Here is a 20000-nt window from a genome sequence, read left to right as displayed (position 1 = left end):
GGTTGCAACAACGGTCCCATTTTGGGGTCACGAGCGAGATATTTTGAATGGCTGGTGAACAGGCGAAGCCCAGTTCACGTTCACTTTGTATGTTAATGGATGTGTTAATGTGAAAGAAGCAGTGACATGGCGCTCCACTTGATGTCCGACACTCTTGTTGAATCAGAGCAGTTGCCAGGAAGCCCTTCCAGGGCTTGGGTGAAAATACACAAGTTTCTGAATCGCTCCAAGCGCTGGTGGAGCCGGACCTGTCACATTTCGTATACTTTTCAATGCGTTTTGACGTGCGACCTGTTCACCACAATCCCGGAGTGCACGCCGGGGCGGTGGCGGGAACGGTGTCCTTGAAAAATCTCACTACGCTAACAAATGTAAACTATACTACTAAACACCATCCTATGTTAGGCAAGTCATGCGTTGTTTTGTCTTCACGATCAGGTCCGCGTCTTATCTAGACTTTAAATGGCCGTCGAATCAGTAATATATAAACTTAGAAAAACAGGAATAATGGAAGTATGTGTACACTGCGATAATTATTTCCTCGCCATAGCAAATTTCCGCTATGGATTTATGGTTCGTTGGAAACGGCGCCTCAGGATATTTACAGAGTGTGAACAATGCACTTTGATTGTCCAGTTTTCGCAAACGACAAGCAGGAAAAGAAGAGGGTGGCAAAGAAGAATAGTGCCAATGCACATTGATAGATTACCTGGGACATTCCACACCATATCTGAGGAAGATCTAGACTTGCCCAAAGGCAAAACATGTAAGTTGTCCATCTCGAGTCTTCTCGGATGGTGAGCCAATTAAATTATGGTGAAAAAGAAGAAGGACAAAATGTTACGAGTTATGAATGACTGTCCACCAACGTAACCAGATACTATACAGTCAGCGAGTGCGACAAAAAATTTGGCTGCCATCGGAAGCCATAAAAAAAAATTCACGGTTCGCGTGAGACTCAGCCGAAGGCCCAGTTTTCCGCATCCGCAGGAACGCCACCACCCTCTTGGATCAAGGCGCAGATGCAGCTCCTAAGTATGGGATTTTCAGTCTTTGACCACTTTGTGGTGGGTCTGATCTACTCACCTCCCACCGCTTAGGAGCTGCATCGGAAGACATCAGATGTTGAATAAATAAATAAATAAAATGGCACGAAAGATATGTATAAGAACTGGTTACGTTCGTGGACAGTTAGTCATAACTCGAAACATTTTGTCCTTCTCCTCTTTCACCATAATCTCGAGTCTTGCTCATGATAAGGCTGGGCTATTTTCAGATGTGCAGTTTGAGTGTTCTGGCTGAAAAGTGCTGGTATGCCATAGCCAGCGCGTTTGTCCTAAAGTCATAGCACAGCTGCTTTTAAAAAGTCAACGAGAATTTGCTTTCAGCCGCCATTCGACTCTCCTTGTTCGTATCGAGCTAATTTTTTGAACTCCACCGAGTCTACTGCTAGATTGGAACTGATGTTTGTTATATTTATATTTATATTTATTACAACATCTCAAGACTTGGTGGAAACACCGGCCAATAATAATTAAGAGAGTGGGTTTGTTATAGCAACAAGTGGCAAAAAGCGCAGAACAAAGAAAATCAAGTGCCCATGCAGAAAAGTCTTTGAGCGTGTGTGGATATGCGTGTCTGTCCAGTGCCGTAGCCCAATGATTTTTTGATCCAATCGCCAGCTGAGAGATATCTCTTCGACCTACATACTTTGAGTGTGAGAAATGAATACTAGTAAAACTTAGCAACGTTACAATCATTTGAACACATGCCCGTTCCAGAAATTCTCATCAATATGCAATGTACACTGATCACATGATAGAAGGTGCTCCGAGCCTGGGCATCATCTAGAATCCCGTAATAGACTAATGGTACAGGATCATCAGTGAATGTGATAAAACACACACTGCTCTGGTTTCTAGTTTCAGCTCAAAGATTCATGAAGTTCGTGTGTGCATGCATGTACACATGCATATTTGTGCAGTGAGGGTCTGCTCGCATGCATGCTTCTGCAACCTGCATGTGCAGGGGCGTCGGACACGGTACGGTCACTACGGTACTGACCGTACCACTTTTTGCCCCAGGTATCCCGTGAATCAATATTATAATACACCGTCATCTGGGCTCTAAATTTCAAAGTTTTTCGGCTCGGCCTCCTCTCCCACACGAGTAAATTGTACTTCAGATGGCTGACCGTACCACACTAAAATACCTTCCGACGCCCCTGAATTGTGTATACACTTGTCCAATAGCTGTGCATACACACATGCCTGATAACTTCTGTTTTCTTCTACTGTTTTGCCTGTTGGCAGGTACTGATGCAAGGTTGCACTTACCACGTTCTTCCCATCCAGGATCAGACACGACCAGAGCTAACACCGTGCTATTTCACAAGGACCAGCAGGCGCATATGCCCAATCCCAAGACTGGGAGGAACCGTCGGCATGCACGAACAGCCAGTGCCGGTAATGTTGAACATGTCAGACGTCGACGGACAATTGGTCAAGTTGTGCCCCGCTACCACGATTATATGATCTTCGATAAAATACTTCACGGTCTTGTGGGTTCTTACACAAGGAAAGTCAATGATGTTGTCAACTGTGCAGATGAGCAGCACGCCAATACACAACAACATACATCTACGGTTGGAGCGGATACGGCTGCACCATATCAGCACATTTCCCCTTCAGATGCTCGGTCACGTGCTGATCCCGCTGTCGAAAAACCCATCGATGTAGTTCGGAGAGCTGTGGAGTCTTTGAAGGACAACCTAGGCAACACATTCAGTTGTGATGCTGGAAGGTATGAAAGGTCAAGTGAATACTTGCAGGATGGTGAAATGGGCATCCTCAACACAGTATTCTCACAGAGTTTGCTTGCCCATTTTGACCCTGTTGGAGAACATCATCATCCCACCTTCTTTCCAGCCAGCAATGCACTTTGCAAGGCAGTAACACTGCTCCAATGGAAACTGGAGAAGCTGAATGCAATGCCAGAAGCAGAGCAGTTTAATGCTGGGCTTGGCAACGGTATTGATGTTGCTGCTTTGCCACTGCTTTGCCAAGCAGTGGCTCAATTAAACGTTAAACTGCAGTCAAATGCTTTCTTCGCCATGCCAATGCCAATTGCTTCCGATGCTCACGGCAAATCTGCAGCTGCTGTCAAGAAGGTAAATTTGTTGAACACTAGTGTCCCTCGGACTCCAGTTGAAGTTCCGAGTGAATCCCCTGTCACTATTACACCTGTCATACAAACTGAGGAGACCTCTGCAGATCAAAGCAGCCACATGTCGAATACTGGTGCCCCTCGGACTCCAGCTACAGTTCCGGGTGAATCCCCTGTCACTATCACACCTGTCATACAGACTGAGGAGAGCTCTGCAGATAAAAGCAGCTACATGTCGAATACTTATGCCCCTCGAACTCCAGCTACGGTTTCGAGTGAATCCACTGTCACTATCACACCTGCTATGCAAACCGAGGAGAGCTCTAACTATCAAAGCAGCTCTTTGTTGAACACTAGTGTCCCTCGGACACCAGCTACAGTTTCGAGTGAATCCACTGTCACTATCTCACCTGCCATACAAACTGAGGAGAGATCTGAAGGACAAGGGAGTGACGAGACAATCGCTTCGGTTACTGAGGATAAGCAAGGAGACGGAGTTCATCAAGAACCTGTTGAGGCAAGTCCAAAAGAAAGCATTGATAGTGATGGGATTAGTGTGACTGATGTTCCCCAGTATCGTGACTATGGTGTTTTCAATCATATACTGGTCACACTAGTGGATTCTTACATGAGGAAAGTGGAGGAAACTTCCCGGTGCGGTGATGAGCAGGACACAACCCAAGACCGACGCATGTTTCACTCTCAGTTGCCGCTTGATAGCCGCGGTGCATCAGATCAAAGCAGCTCTCCTTCAGAGACTCATTCGCATGCCAGTCCCGCTGTCCAGCAACCCAGCGATGTGGTTCACAGTGCGGTGGTGTCTTTGAAGGACAGCCTAGGCAATACGTTCAGGTGTAGTGCTAGTGGGTATGAAGGGTCAGGTGAATCTTTGCGGGAGAGTGAAATGGACATCCTTGACACAGTATTCTCACAGCGTTTGCTTGCCCATTTTGACCCTGTTGGAGAACATCATCATCCCACCTACGTTTCAGCCAGCAATGCACTTTGCAAGGCAGTAACACTGCTCCGATGGAAACTGGAGAAGCTGAATGCAATGCCAGAATCAGAGCTGTTTGGTGGTGCACTTGATAACCGTATTGACGTTGCTGTTTATGGCGGTGAGAAAAAAGATGAGATGTATCCTGATGAGCAAAGCCATGATAGCAGAATGCTTTGCAAGGCAGTGGATCTACTGAACGCTATACTGCAGTCAGATGCTTTCTTCGCCAGGCCAATGCCAATTGCTTCCGATGCTCATGGTAAATCTGCAGTTGCTGTCAAGAAGTCAAACTTGTTGAATACTAGCGACTCTCGGATACAAGCTACAGTTTTGAGTACATCCCCTGTAACTACCACGCCTGCTATGCAAACTGAGGAGAGCCCTGCAGATCAAAGCAGCTCTTTGTTGACCAAAAGTGTCCCTCGGACTCCAGCTACAGTTCCGAGTGAATCCCCTGTCACTATCACACCTGTCATACAAACTGAGGAGAGCACTGCAGATCAGAGCAGTGACAAGACAACTGTTTCGGTAACTGGGAATAACTTGGGAGATGGAGTCCATGGAGAAGTTAATAAGCAGAGTCCAAATGACAACAGTCTTGGTACTGACAAGAATGTGAATTCTAATGTGCCCCAGCATCGTGATACTGATACCTTGAATGAAATACTTGGCAAACTAGTTGAGTCTTTCACGGAGAAAGTGACCAATGTTTTCCCGTGTTCAGATGACCAAGAGAACATTATGGAACAGCATACAACTGGTTCCACCTTGCCTGAAGATAAATCCATACACGTTACTGATGACATCAGTGAGACGACAGGAACGGATAATGGTGCAGCAGATCAAAGCAGCTCTACTACATTTCCTCGTTTAAATGCTGATCTTGTCGTTCAGCACGCCAGCAGTTTAGTGGAGAATGCCGTGGAGTCACTGAAGCATAACCTGACCGTTACATTTGGTTGTGAGGATGTCCTGTATGACTTGACAGACGAGGGGTCAAGTGAATCTTTACAGGAAGATGAAATGGACGCTCTAAGCCGAGTATTCTCAGAGAGTTTGTTTGCCCATTTGGAAAGTGTTGACGGACACCAGAACACTCATCATGGACATAGCAGAGGTAAACATCGCTGTCGTAAACACCACAGCAAGGGTGGACACCACAGCAAGGGCGCACACCACAGCAAGGGTGCACACCACAGCAAGGGTGGACACCACAGCAAGGGTGGACACCACAGCAAGGGTGGACATCCCAGCAGACGCACAACTCATCATCAGCGTGATCATCGTGCCACCCCTGTACAAGCTAGTGTCACACCTGTACAAGCTAGTTTTTCACTTTGCAAAGCAGTGGTGGTGCTCCAAGAGAAACTTCAGGAGCTGAATGCATTTGCACAAAACGACGTGGAGGACCAGAATTCAGCCGAGTCATTTTCAGTCAATCATCCGATCGCATTTGAAGAGGGCGATGGTATGGCTATAGGCCAGCCAAGAGATGCCTCTGCAACATCTCCAACTAGCTCACAATCGGTCCGAGATGAGCGACCAGAGTTGATTGATGCCTGGTTTGACAACAGTCGTGAAGTTGCTGCAGGTGACGTTGACGCAAAGCGTCATCTTCATCCTGACCACCAGAAACATGTCGGCAGAATCCTTTGCACAGCGGTTGCCCTACTCAAAAGGAAGCTGAACTCTAATGCTTTTCTTGACGTGTTGACAACTGTAGACCCTGAGGTGTCAGTCACAGTTCCGAGTGAATCCCCTTTCACTATCACACCTGTCATACAAACTGAGGAGAGCACTGCAGATCAGAGCAGTGACAAGACAACTGTTTCGGTAACTGGGAATAACTTGGGAGATGGAGTCCATGGAGAAGTTAATAAGCAGAGTCCAAATGACAACAGTCTTGGTACTGACAAGAATGTGAACTCTAATGTGCCCCAGCATCGTGATACTGATACCTTGAATGAAATACTTGGCAAACTAGTTGAGTCTTTCACAGAGAAAGTGACCAATGTTTTCCCGTGTTCAGATGACCAAGAGAACATTATGGAACAGCATACAACTGGTTCCACCTTGCCTGAAGATGAATCCATACACGTTACTGATGACATCAGTGAGACGACAGGAACGGATAATGGTGCAGCAGATCAAAGCAGCTCTACTACATTTCCTCGTTTAAATGCTGATCTTGTCGTTCAGCACGCCAGCAGTTTAGTGGAGAATGCCGTGGAATCACTGAAGCATAACCTGACCGTTACATTTGGTTGTGATGATGTCCTGTATGACTTGACAGACGAAGGGTCAAGTGAATCTTTACAGGAAGATGAAATGGACGCTCTAAGCCGAGTATTCTCAGAGAGTTTGTTTGCCCATTTGGAAAGTGTTGACGGACACCAGAACACTCATCATGGACATAGCAGAGGTAAACATCGCTGTCGCAAACACCACAGCAAGGGTGGACACCACAGCAAGGGCGCACACCACAGCAAGGGTGCACACCACAGCAAGGGCGCACACCACAGCAAGGGTGGACATCCCAGCAAGGGTGCACACCACAGCAAGGGCGCACACCACAGTAAGGGCGCACACCACAGCAAGGGCGCACACCACAGCAAGGACGAACATCACAGCAGAGGCAAAACTCATCATCAGGGTGCTCATCGTGCCACCCCTGTACAAGCTAGTGCCACCCCTGTACAAGCTAGCTTTTCACTTTGCAAAGCAGTGGTTGTGCTCCAAGGGAAACTGGAGAATCTGAATGGATTTGCACAGAGCGAAGTGGAGGACCAGAATTCGGCCAAATCATTGTCAGTTAACCATCCGATCGCATTTGAAGAGGGCGATGGTATGGCTATAGGCCATCCAAGAGATGCCTCTGCAACATCTCCTATTAGTTCACAATCAGTCAGAGATGAGCAACCAGAGGTGGTTGAAGCCTGGTTTGACAACAGTCGTGAAGTTGCTGCAGGTGACGTTGACGCAAAGCGTCATCTTCACCCTGACCACCAGAAACATGTCGGCAGAATCCTTTGCACAGCTGTTGCCCTACTCAAAAGGAAGCTGAAATCTAATGCTTTCCTTCACGTTGCAGGCGACGCAAGAATTAATGACAACTTGTTGAAAACAATGGACACTGGGGCACCAGTCACAGTTCCGAGTGAATCCCCTGTCGCTGTCACACCTGCCACACTAACTTTGAAGAATGCATCAGGTCACGGCGTCCATAATGCAACTGCTCCTGAGTACAAGCAGGGAGGGCATGTACATGAAGAGAGTGTTGGCGACAGTGCGGCTCACATTGCTCACAACAGTAGCCAGAGACAGGCGTCAGGCATTGGTGTCGGTGCGCTCCACGCTCAGCAGGCACATCAAGTTGACGGCTCGGGCCTGGAGCACATGATTGTGGGCTCAGCATCCCGCGCAAACGGTAAGAACTTTAACCCATTTAAGGCTATAGGCAATAGCATCCAGGCCCTGCACTCCTTATTTGGCATTGAAAAAGACGTATAATATTATAGTATACGTCCTCAGCGTCTGGGCGCCATTTTCAATGATGTATAATATTAACCCTTTACTGTCCGATTAAAATATATACGAGCCCACGCAACCACAACATCTGAAACTAAAATTAGACGTAACTTTGGTTTGAATTTGACGATTTCCACGATCTTGGGCATCCTGGAAAGGTCTTGACGAGACGAACGCAATGAGCCCACACTCGGCGCCACAGGATGCACTGGTCCAGCGCTGCAAGCCAGGGAACGCGCAAAAGCGCTGAGCTCACGCTCGAGATCGATCTCAATCCACCATGTCACCACTGCTGCTCGTATCGAGCTCAAATATTTTCGTAGAGACTCCCGGGAACCTACTTTTGAATTTGAATCGGTGTAGCCTTGCCAACAGGTGACGTAAACAGGAAAAATCCCAGCCGTCGACATGCGCGTCGCGCTCTGAACGCACATTTCCCGGGACCAGAATTACGAGTGCGATAACTCAGCAACCGCTCTTCGTATCGCTTCGGGAATTGTTCGAGGCGACAGCTGGGACTTTTTCTCTTCAACCTACATATTTCGATCTCTCCAAAAAGACCTAGATTTGAGCAAGTTACGATACTTTCAAAATGCCTACCCCATCGATCCCATTGGATCGATGCTTGTATGTACGGACAGTAAAGGGTTAATATTATATATACGTCTTCAGCGCTGAATGGGTTGAGTGAATTTTTTTGTCATTGGGCTTACCTTGGGAGTTCACCTGCTAAATAAATTTAGAATGAGACTAAATTGTTTTAACTTAGACGCTGAGACCTAGGCTGTAGTATGTGCAGTTGCACAATGACACTTGACTAAGCTCTGGACATTGAGCGCTGCTCTCAAGATTGAGTGATACAGGTCTACGCTCATTAGTAGGACACTTTTGCCAGCTTTCACAGAATCTTTCTACGGTAGACGTACCATTGGCATACTACACCTTTGCTTTGCTTGGTGGGCGAGCGTTGCTCGGACCACACCACATCAGGCGAAATTACTGGTCAGTCGGCGACACGCATTTTTCACAAAAATTGCGTTTCACCTGCTGGGAGAGTATGCATGTACTCGAGTCTCATCCTGAGCACGTTTTTTTCTTCTTTTTTTTCAGCTCCAGTATAGCTGTATTTTTCATTGCAAAGCCGGCCTCGATTGTTGTGTTCGTTGTTCAAACAAAGTGGACATTCAATCATGAAGGCAGAGGACATAGGAGCCTGATTGGAGTTTCTCGTGGCATAGGACGGCCACACAGAGACACTTTGGGATTTTCTGAATATAAAATACCGTACGCACGATGCTGAGATCAATTTGTGCGATATCAAATTGTTTGTGATCTACCACATCGAGCAGAACGGGATCCAAACACAAGCTTACCGACGGTTAGGCTGCCGACCTGACTGGACAAATGATCCCTGGCTTCACCAGACGCCAGAAGTCGGACACCATGTCCTTTGCCGCGACGTCCATCTCCAAAAAGAACTCCATCTTCGTCGTGAAAAGTCTTGAAATACTCAATATTCAACCGAGATTCGCGGACTCACCCTTTCTCAGATCGAATCATTTTTGTTGTAGCAGTTGCAGGGCAGATCCCCGCCAATACTTCAACGGAAGATGGCTCCAAAGCATGCCTGGAACAAGCCATATCGAGGTTGCAAGCCACCCCTCTCAGCACTTTTTTTGAAGAAATTCGAAATTTCAATGGTGGAAGATATACTATGAAGAGAATTTCAAAAAGTATGTTTCGCGGAGCGTTCGCTCAACCTACGTCATTCAAACTTTGCAGGATGGTTCAGACGTACATGCTAGGCATGGAACCACAGAAGATGATATCATAGCTGACACACAGAGTCACACACACAGCAGATTCGTGTGCACAGATACTAAATTAGTGGACGTCGTCATCTTCTTCCCGCTGATCTCAAATGTACTATGACGTGCTATTTCGCCTGACGCCTGCTCGCACTCGATCCGGATTCGCCAATCGATGCCATCCCTAGTCTCTTTGCTTCAAATTCGACAAATGAGGTCTCATTGAAAAGCTTGTGAACAGAGCATTGCACTGATGTGTCACTGGATAGATCCAGGGTTGAATATACTGGAAAAGCCATTATTCTAACGGGGCGCATATATAACGGTTTCCTAAAATTGACTGGTTTACGTGTACCAAAGGTAAAGATTCTCACTCATTCTCAACGCTCAATAGCAACAGTACAGTTGAACATCGATTATCCGACCACCTCTGGGCAGACAACTGTCAGGCGGTGTTCAGATAAGGCAAATGTTCCGGATAAGAAAACACACTGTAAATACATGTACATGTACATTGTAAATAGAATAGAGTGCTACTTTTCAAAATTTTCTTATTTTTTGAATGGCTCACAACATGCACAGTGCGTACTCTACGGCACGTGTGCCCAAAAACACTGTTACGGATAATCGAATGGTCGGATAGTCGATGTGCGGATAATCGATGTTCAACTGTATTGTATCGATTTCTGTTTAATGATTTCTATTTTAACGACAGATTTCTCTTCGTTAATTCGTTCGGATTAGCACTTCGTTATAAATATGGCTTTTGCAGTACACAGTACTGAGCCATGGCAACCGCATGGCACATACTCATGCACGCATTCTGACACTTTGAAATTTAACCGCATTTCAAACAGCTTGAATGCGCTGTGTACGGCAGTTTAACCACCAGTGCAACCACTTGTGCAACCACTGTACAAGCTACTGTTGCATTGGACCAAAGCATGCAGAAGCTGAACGTTTTTACCTGGCTTTAGCTTTGCAACCATAATACGAGTGTTATGTATGGTGTTATGTGCGAGTGTTATGTACGAGTGTTATGTACGAGTGTCACAATATTACCCAGGATGAGTGTGTGTGTGTGGGGGGGGGGGGGGGTAGGACTGAGCGTACGTGGAAGAAGTCAACTAGCGGGCACACCTAATCAGGAGACCTGCCATGTGACAATACGGGGAAAACGTCAATACTCATGGCCGCTCGTACTTCTTGCAAAGATTTCGTTTGACGGACGGAAGAGAATGGTCTGGAATCATCACTCAAACTTTCACATGCAAAAAAGAGATGTGATCCGTTGGCTGGATTCAGATCCCGATCCCAATCCATATGAATCTATCGATTTGTGATGATCGTTTTATCGAATCGTCATCCAGCTGCAACAGTCCAACGGAACCAAACAAGTGACTTCACCCATTTTTTTCAACTTGCTCCAATCGCTTCGATTTTGGTCTCATTCTCCAGGGCGTAGCATAGGAAATCTGCAAGTATTATTCAAACCCGCCCAGCCTTTCTCGAGTTTTAGTGATTTGAAGTGCACCAGTTTGGACTTTCGCTGGAAACAGAAATGAATGGGCCCACGCGCCCATTGCATATTGGTGTCGGTGCGTCCTGCGCCCATTGCACATCTGTGTCTGTGTGTTATGCTCTCTTTGCACAATGGTGTTGGTGTCTTTGTTTCCTGTACTCATTGTGTCTGTGTCTGCCTGTGTTGTCTTGTGTGCTGTGCTTCATCATCAGGTGGCAAACGCAGCAGAGCAAATCAGCTAACCATTGGCCTGGGGGTGGGTGTTGGCTCAGCTCTGCTCCTCGCCTGCGCTGTCATGTTCGCTTTCCAAATGAGAAACCGAGCCGACCATGTCGGTGGCGGCAAGGCGTATGGCGGCGTGCGCACCAGCCTGTTTACCACAGACCCGGAGTCCACGTACTCCACCTTTGCCAGCAGTGCGGGCAACACGCCTCGCATCAGCAGCGCCTGCGCCACCTCTCCACGCAACAGCACCGGCATGGAGAAATGGAAAGACTTGGAGAAGGCGGTAAACGGTGCTGCGGAGATCGCCTCCGCCAAAGGCGAGGCAACCCTTCATCCCGACGGCATCAACAAACAGTTGTCTTGGAGACCACGACGGTACAGTGCCTGCCTGACTGACATGGATTATGAACGCTTAGACGCGGAGGCCACCGACGCTGTCTTCTCCAACATCGGTATACTCTCAGAGCTGTCTGACCTGCAGCAGAACTATGTTCATATCAGTGCTCGGAAGAGAAGCCGTGCTGAGTCGAAGGCGTTGGGTATAGGCAGCTTCCGCGTGAAGATGTTTGGCAATAAGCCCAAGTCCCCAGGACTGCCGGAGGTGCAGGAAGTGAAGAAGAAGAGCGCGAAAACGCGATGGTCCATTGCTGGCGTGCCTATGCTGAAGGTCGGGCAGACCCGGTATCGAGTAGACCGTGTGGAGCCGCTGGATGATTTCACAGCAGCAGGTGCTTCAAGGCAGGGAAACGAAGTGCGCAGCAACAAGCCCCGCTTCGACCGCGGATGCAACTCGGTGTGTGTCAGTAATGAGTATATGCACGCACTGGGTGAGCGCCGTCGCAGTGGGCAGCGCAACGACCGAAAACACGACCTCATGTCCAATTTGTTCCCCGGTAGCAACGGCTGTGATGAGCCCGTCGATGGGGAAACCAATAGCTATGCAGGCTTTTCACCCGCCAGACAGGGCAGAATCATGAACGGAAAACGCAAGTTTATCCGTAATGCCGAGCAGTATGGGTGCAGCGAGGGCGGCTCATCGACCGACTGGACTATCCCGCCGAGATCCGGTTCGGTCAAATCCCAGTCGTCCCATGGTCAGCATCGGGGTGGCTATAGAAAATGGAGGAGCAACAATATTGGGTCCGATGACATCATAGCGATTGACGAACGACTCGAACTGGCTTGTGGCGATGATGATGACGATGACGATGACACTGATTCAGCGCTTTCCAAGCCAACTTCACCAATGCCAAGTTCGCCTAACCGTAAGCGAATATCCGTGGTGAAGGAGCTAATGGCTACGACGGCGGCTGGACAGAATGGAACACAGGCAGAGCTGGGCAACCTAAAACCCGTCGTCACAACAACCGTGGCGGGGCCGAGGCGCCAACGCCAGCTGAAAGAATCCTCGCCCTCCGTCAGCTTGCTGGAGCTTTGTTCAGGCTTACCTGGTGATGACGACGACGAGTTTGTGGCTGAGTGTTAGCTCATCTGCCAACTTCAATTTTCTCTTCTATGTATGAGCACCCGTGAGGTCTTAACATGTACTTTATTTTCGTCCTATTTTGTAGTTGCGGGAGCTCTAGGGGCCTCCCCCCCCCACCATGTACATTTGCCTAGTAACATGCTTAGTCACCCGTACGACTGCATGCTTGCCCGACGACACATGTCTCAATGTATACCACTCCTTCCACTTTCGTCTCTCTCTCTCTCTCACTCTCTCTCTCTCTCTCTCTCTCTATTGCTATCTCTCTATCTCTCTATCTCTCTCTCTCTCTCTCTCTCTCTCTCTCTCTCTCTCTCTCTCTCTTTCTCTCTCTCTCTCTCTCTCTCTCTCTCTCTCTCTCTCTCTCTCTCTCTCTCTCTCTCTCTCTCTCTCTCTCTCTCTCTCTCTCTCTCTCTCTCTCTCTCTCTCTCTCTCTCTCTCTCTCTTTCTCTCTCTCTCTCTCTCTCTCTCTCTCTCTCTCTCTCTCTCTCTTTCGTCTCGCTCTCTATTTCTCTCTCTCATCTCCTCATTTGTGTCTCTCAATTTATGTCTAAGTCTTTTCTGCGTGCTTTCGTGTGTTGTATGCGTGCTTGGTGGTCGGTATCTGTACGTTAATATGCCAATGATGTTGGAGGTGTGTGTGTGTGGGGGGGGGGGGGGGGGGGCTGTGTGTAACGATGTGGCATGTTTGTGCGACGGTTGGTTGTGTGTAATGGCGTGGTGTGTATACGGAACTCGGCTGTTTCAAAAGATCTTGGAGTGCTTGATACCTTAGCTAGGGTGGCTGCAGACTGCATGTACTTGCAGTCCGCTCCTTTGTCATACCTGTGCAATACCTGTGCAATACATGTGTCGTAACTGTGTTTACTCGGAAAGTCACATCGTACAGAGAGACAGCACGGGTGACTGCAGCGCTTAGTGATGTGGGTTTAGAGCAGAGAGGCTATGATCTCCTGCCGTCTCGCTAGTTACAATCTCTTTGCTCCTTTCTCCTTGCTGTTGATCAACAGTCATCCTGCGGAGTACACTCAGTTTAGGTGGATATGGGCTTCAAGCAATCCTACTGAGTACACTCAGTTTAGGTGGATGGGCTTCAAGCAATCCTACTGAGTACACTCAGTTTAGGTGGATGGGCTTCAAGCAATCCTACGGAGTACACTCAGTTTAGGTGGATGGGCTTCAAGCAATCCTACGGAGTCCTGATACAAGTCTGACCATACATTGAATGGAAGATGGCTGTTCATGTACCCATTATGCTGTGTGTGCGCGTGTTCATGTGTGTGTGTGTGTGGGGGGGGGGGGGGGGGGGGGTGGGTGTGTGTCTCTGTGTCTGTGTGTGGGTGTCTGTGACTGAGTGTGTTTGTGTGTGTGTGTGTGTTTCTGTGTGTGTGTGTGTGTGTGTGTGTGTGCGGGCGCGCGCGTGTGTGTGTGACTGAGTCTCACCAGGCTCAAATTAGTGGCTGTCAATTCATCAGCCTTGCATGCCGTTGAAAAGTGTAGTCCCTGCACACGTTGCTATGTACTATATAGCTGGTCGCTATCATCGCTTCCACGATGGGCATGTCTGAGTCTGAGTGTGTAACGTTACCTGTGTGGGTATGTGTTCTTGTGTACGTGTATGTATCCGTTGTTCCGGAAAAGTGCATGCAGTTGTGTGCATGCATACTTGTCATAAGGCGTTCAACTGCCGATCAAGCATCAGGTTTGACAACAGAGCACTGATTGTGTTCTTGCAGTGCTGTGCATGAAGGCTCATATTATTATTATGTATGTGTTGATGGCAAATGCACTGCCGCGGCTACGTTGTAGAGTTGTACAGTCCCGTAGGTCTACAAGTATCAGCGGTAGATTAGTGTGGAGCATGAGTCGATATCTTCAATGATTTTGGTGACCAAGAAGAAGAAAAGAAAGGTATTGCTTCACTCTAAGAAAGGTATTGCTTCACTATAATCATGACTTTACGGGTATTGGTTTTGGAATGCATGCCTTTTCATCATTATTATTATTATTATTATTAATATTATTATTATTATAGACTTTTCCCGTTTGTCTCTTTCCCTCAAACCAGTTAATATGACTTGGGGCTCCCCGCGTGCTAGTTTGTACGTGAAGTGTGTGGGTTACAGTGAGGGCTGCGTCCCACCCGCCTGTGTGGATTCACAGGAAGTGTGAGTTACGAAATCTGAAGAAAACATTGAACGGCCTCTGCTGGGATGACGACTACACCATAGCTCAGTGGTTAGAGCATCGCTGGCTACAAGCGAGGGTCCCTGGTTCGAGTCCTGGTGGTGACAGTCAATTTTTTCTTCAGACTTTTCCCGTTTGTCTCTTTCCCTCAAACCAGTTAATATTATTATTATTATTATTATTATTATTATTATTATTATTATTATTATTATTATTATTATTATTATTATTGACTGGTTTTGAGGGAAAGAGACAAACGGGAAAAGTCTGAAGAAAAAATTGACTGTCACCACCAGGACTCGAACCAGGGACCCTCGCTTGTAGCCAGCGATGCTCTAACCGCTGAGCTATGGTGTAGTCGTCATCCAAGCTGAGACCGTTCAACGTTTTCTTCAAACTTCGTAATAATAATAATAATAATAATAAATAATAATAATAATAAAAGGGTTTGCTCCCAACACCGGAGCGCGCGCTATTCCGCCGACTTTACTTGACACTTGACTGACTCACCACTGCCATCCAGAGCACACGAGAAGTCCATCGAACATTTGACTCGGCAAACCTGCAAGAAAGCACCACTCCCTGCTCAATACACAGTGTTTCGCGGAATTCACCCCTCATCAGTTGAGCTTGAGTAGGCTGAGGAAGATTGTGCCTGAAGTCAAGAGCACCACTTATTATAGTGCTCTCCAGGCACAAACATCACCAGGGATACAAACTTACAGAGATGCTCCGTTTCCAGCGCGACAAACACCTCGTGAACACCAGATACTGAGATAGGCAGCTGCCTCGAATTGTAGTAAGACCGCTTTGTCAAATCGCCTACTGGTCTCGTCATCGTCCAGTGACAATCGACATTCTTTGTTCCGTTGGGACTGTAGCTTGTGTTCGTTTTCGTTGCGCTTGCCTTCCCCTCTTTGGTCTTTCCATAACCTTGAACCTTCCAAGTTGGAAGGCTGTCGGTTAGCGCTACGGGAATGTGTTGAAGCTAGGTGTCAGAACGTCGAATGTCTCAGTACCCTGTCAGTTTTGTGCCTAGTTGTTGCACTTTCTGACTGTATAATTATAGTATCTACAGAGGCAATATGCTTTGGTTCTGCAAGAGTGCTCAATGCCTGATTCAGGCAGAGCGGCGTACACAAAGGCACACAATGAAAACCTTGGCAAATTTGTTCCGTTGTGACTCAGAGTTTCATGGCTGAACCAATCATCAGACAACGATAATGGAATAGGAGGCAGCGCTGGTATATCTAAGTGGAGAGAGGTGTGATAATACGATAGCGAGAGGAGTAATCGCGTGAATGTATACAGGGACGGGCTATTTCAGAGGCAGATGCAGTAGGTGCAGGTCTAGCACTAACAAGTACGCGCTTAATCTCGCTCACACACCACACACACACATACTGACACGCACACACATAGTAACACCCACACACACATACACACATACACGCACACACTAACACACACGTGTGCAAGTTAGGGTGTTGTGGGTGGGTGTATGTGTGTGTTAGTGTGTGCGTGTATGTGTGTATGTGTGTGTGGGTGTTACTATGTGTGTGCGTGTTAGTATGTGTGTGTGTGGTGTGTGAGCGAGATTAAGCGCGTACTTGTTAGTGCTAGACCTGCGCCTACTGCATCTGCCTCTGAAATAGCCCGTCCCTGTATACATTCACGCGATTACTCCTCTCGCTATCGTATTATCACACCTCTCTCCACTTAGATATACCAGCGCTGCCTCCTATTCCATTATCGTTGTCTGATGATTGGTTCAGCCATGAAACTCTGAGTCACAACGGAACAAATTTGCCAAGGTTTTCATTGTGTGCCTTTGTGTATAATAGTATCTAGTTACAGTGGTGGAGAGTTACTCTAACTCGTTTCCATATGTCCTTTTCCTTTCTACTTTTATTATTGGCTCAATACCCGAGTTTCAAATTATTATTGTTATTATTGTGGAAAGGAAAAGGACATAATTATGGATACGAGTTAAGAGTAACTCTCCATCACTGTAACTGGATACTATATACAGTCAGAAAGTGCAATAACTAGGCACAAAACTGACAAGAGTACTGAGACCGTCATTCGACGTCCTGACACCAAGCTTCAACACATCTCCGTAGCGCTAACCGACAGCCTTCCAACTTGGAAGGTTCAAGGTTATGGAAATACCAAAGAGGGGAAGGCAAGCGCAACGAAAACGAGTAAAAGCTATAGTCCCAACGAAACAAAGAATGTCGATTGTTACTGGACGATGACAAGACCAGTACGATATTTGACAAAGCGGTCTAACTACAATTCGAAGCAGCAAAGCAGCACACCACCCAACTTGGGTGGGTCATAAATATCAAAGATAAGTAAAGAAAGGGGAAGCTTTGCGAAAACGAATTGTACATGCCGCTACATGCGTATAGACCATTAGCGCTACATGCGTATAGACCATTAGCGAATCCGCTAACTCACGTTGTCTACTTACCGCCTGTTGGCATATCCGCTGACTCGTGCCATGACATCACTCGCATAATCTCTACACTATGTTAACAGGGTGTGCCTTATACATTCATCGCATGACAAAACAACATTGTACGGTGTACAGTGTACATGAGTCTCCCCATAGACTGAGGAAACACTGTGCTGATGTTGGGATAGCAGAGGCAGTGAATGAGGGAGCAGCCAGTACCATAATTTTTACCATAGTCCATGCATACAACTAGGTGTCACGTTAAAGGGGAAGTTAAGGCAAAAATTAAAATTTCACCAGTTGTAGTCTTCGGGGTGCTGAGTCGAATGGTCTTGGTCCGAGAAAGCTGAGACGCTCCCTTCCTACTTGAATCCCAATCGAACTCGCGCACTTCCACCGAAACTGGGTGACTGCGCCCTACTAGATGGGGATTTGTATGCAAAATATCACTAAAAGCGCCATTGCGTTCTTATAAAAGCATGGATGACCGCGATTGGCCCATATGTTGTAGTCTTTTGGACGCTGAGTCGACTGGTTTTGGTCCGAAAAGGCTGCGATGCAGCGTTCCTCCTTTATTCCCAATCGAACATGGTTGAAGAAGCGGTCACGTGCTCTTGGGTGCCCAAATCACCTGGTCACCACGCCAGCAGGCGACAACTTTCACACCAAGGTTCAACTCGAGTTCAACTCGATCGAGTGACAGGACTGCACCCAAAAAAGGTCAAACAGGCTAGTAAGTTGTACCCTGCAGGCACGGTGACCAGGTGACTGGTGTACGCAGCAGCACGTGACCACTTGTTCGACCATGTTCGATTGGGAATAAAGGAGGAACGCTGCTTCGCAGCCTTTTCGGACCAAAACCAGTCGACTCAGCGTCCAAAAGACTACAACATATGGGCCAATCGGGGTCATCCGTGCTTTATAAGAACGAAATGGCGCTTTTAGTGACATTTTGCATACAAATCCCCATCTAGTAGGGCGCAGTCACCCAGTTTCGGTGGAAGTGCGCGAGTTCGATTGGGATTCAAGTAGGAAGGAAGCGTCTCAGCTTCCTCGGACCAAGACCATTCGACTCAGCACCCCGAAGACTACAAGTGGTGAAATTTTAATTTTTGCCTTAACTTCACGCTTTCAACTCTTTACTTAAAACAGCAGATGCATGATGAAAGTCTGACAACTTCACACACGACAAGGCGCACACGACGTCACGTGTTTCATGGCTCTAGGCGACTACCTTTGCCCATCACGGTGTGTGCATCACAGAAAAAGATTCGCCTATGGGGCTATGGAACATAATACTAATAATCTCCCCCTCATCCCCCACACACATACCCCCCCCCCCCCCCCCCCTGATAATACACCTTGCTTTCCTGGAAGCTGGACACGCAACGTGGAGTGTTTGCCTCCAGGGAGTCACCAATAATGTCACTTCACAGCGTCTAGGAGTCGTCGTAAATAAATATCTGTCTCACACTTTGGCATTATACTAAGGCGAGAAACAAAGAGACAACTTTTGATGATGTTTCCAGCACACAGAGATACTGGGGCACTATACTGGGGCACTAGCCACTCATTGGTTAGTGTACAACTACTGTAACACGCCTTGAACAGTCAGACGGGCAATTTCCTCACTTCCCGCCAACTCATGCTTGCCCCCCACCATTATTATGATAGCTCCCTGTTTCCAGAAAATTGAGAGTAGAAAGTTGTACCTAAAAACGAATAGAAGGGGCTGATGTGGTGGTATTGTCCTGCAGCTCAGCTGGCAGCTCAACTGCTCCTTTGCAAACAGAAGCGGTGCACGTGCGCGCGCGCGCGGGGGGGGGGGGGGGGGGGGAGAGGAGAAAGAAATGGAGACAGAAAATGAGAATGAAGAGAAACTTGCGAAGGGTACATCAGGTATTCACGATAGTACTAAAATTTGATTTTGCTACTAAAACCTAGTGGTAGTAACATTGATGAAAACAACATGGAGAGAAACAATATATCTGCCAAATAGGAATGGAATGCGACGTGCTCACTTCCGTGTGTGTGTGTGCGCGCACAGTGTGTGTGTGTGTGTGTGTGTGTGTGTGTGTGTGTGTGCGCGTGCGTGTGTATGTATGCATGTGGGTGAATGTGTGTGCGCATGTGCAGGTGCAGGCGTGTGCGGACAGCATAGTAATAGTAGTATCAGTGTTTATATCAGAGTAACCAGGCCACAGCCAGGGCACATGCACAGCCAGGCCACAACCAGGCCACACAACCAGGCCACACAGCCAGGCCACAACCAGGCCACAGCCAGGGCACATGCACAGCCAGGCCACAACCAGGCCACACAGCCAGGCCACAGCCAGGCCACAGCCAGGCCACACAGCCATGCCACAACCAGGCCACACAGCCATGCCACAACCAGGCCACAACCAGGCCACAGCCAGGGCACAACCAGGCCACAGCCAGGCCACAACCAGGCCACAGCCAGGCCACAGCCAGGGCAGCACAGGACATAGCAAGTCCGCAGAGCAGGCCACTAGTTAAGCAGTTTGAATGAATGGTCTGAGCGGAGGCAGAAGCATGTTGCTACAAGTGGCGTACCTAGGGATCATGCACACAAGATCTACATTCCTGTCGTTTACCCG

The 20000-nt window shown here is 47.7% G+C and overlaps 2 protein-coding genes across 2 annotated transcripts in view; one reads left to right on the top strand and one right to left on the bottom strand.

Moving 5' to 3' along the window:
• LOC135819979 (uncharacterized) overlaps positions 1 to 13129 on the top strand; it is a 20622-nt gene extending 7493 nt beyond the window's left edge. Inside the window, exons 3-4 of the mRNA XM_065333279.1 lie at positions 2313 to 7592; positions 11236 to 13129. Coding sequence (XP_065189351.1) covers positions 2313 to 7592; positions 11236 to 12734 — 6779 coding nt within the window. The 3' untranslated portion in view covers positions 12735 to 13129. The remainder of the gene's footprint in view (positions 1 to 2312; positions 7593 to 11235) is intronic.
• Positions 13130 to 19237: 6108 nt separating this feature from the next.
• Positions 19238 to 20000, bottom strand: part of LOC135818805 (uncharacterized) — a 7078-nt gene continuing 6315 nt past the window's right edge. Inside the window, exon 4 of the mRNA XM_065332041.1 lies at positions 19238 to 20000. This exon is cut by the window's right edge and continues 1093 nt beyond it. The gene's annotated coding sequence lies outside the window, so the exon portion shown is untranslated.

This window comes from Sycon ciliatum, chromosome 6 (genome assembly GCF_964019385.1).
Source record: "Sycon ciliatum chromosome 6, ocSycCili1.1, whole genome shotgun sequence".
NCBI classification, from domain to species: domain Eukaryota; kingdom Metazoa; phylum Porifera; class Calcarea; order Leucosolenida; family Sycettidae; genus Sycon; species Sycon ciliatum.
Note: the sequence above shows the minus strand (reverse complement) of the source record. Positions and strands in the feature narration are given on the sequence as shown.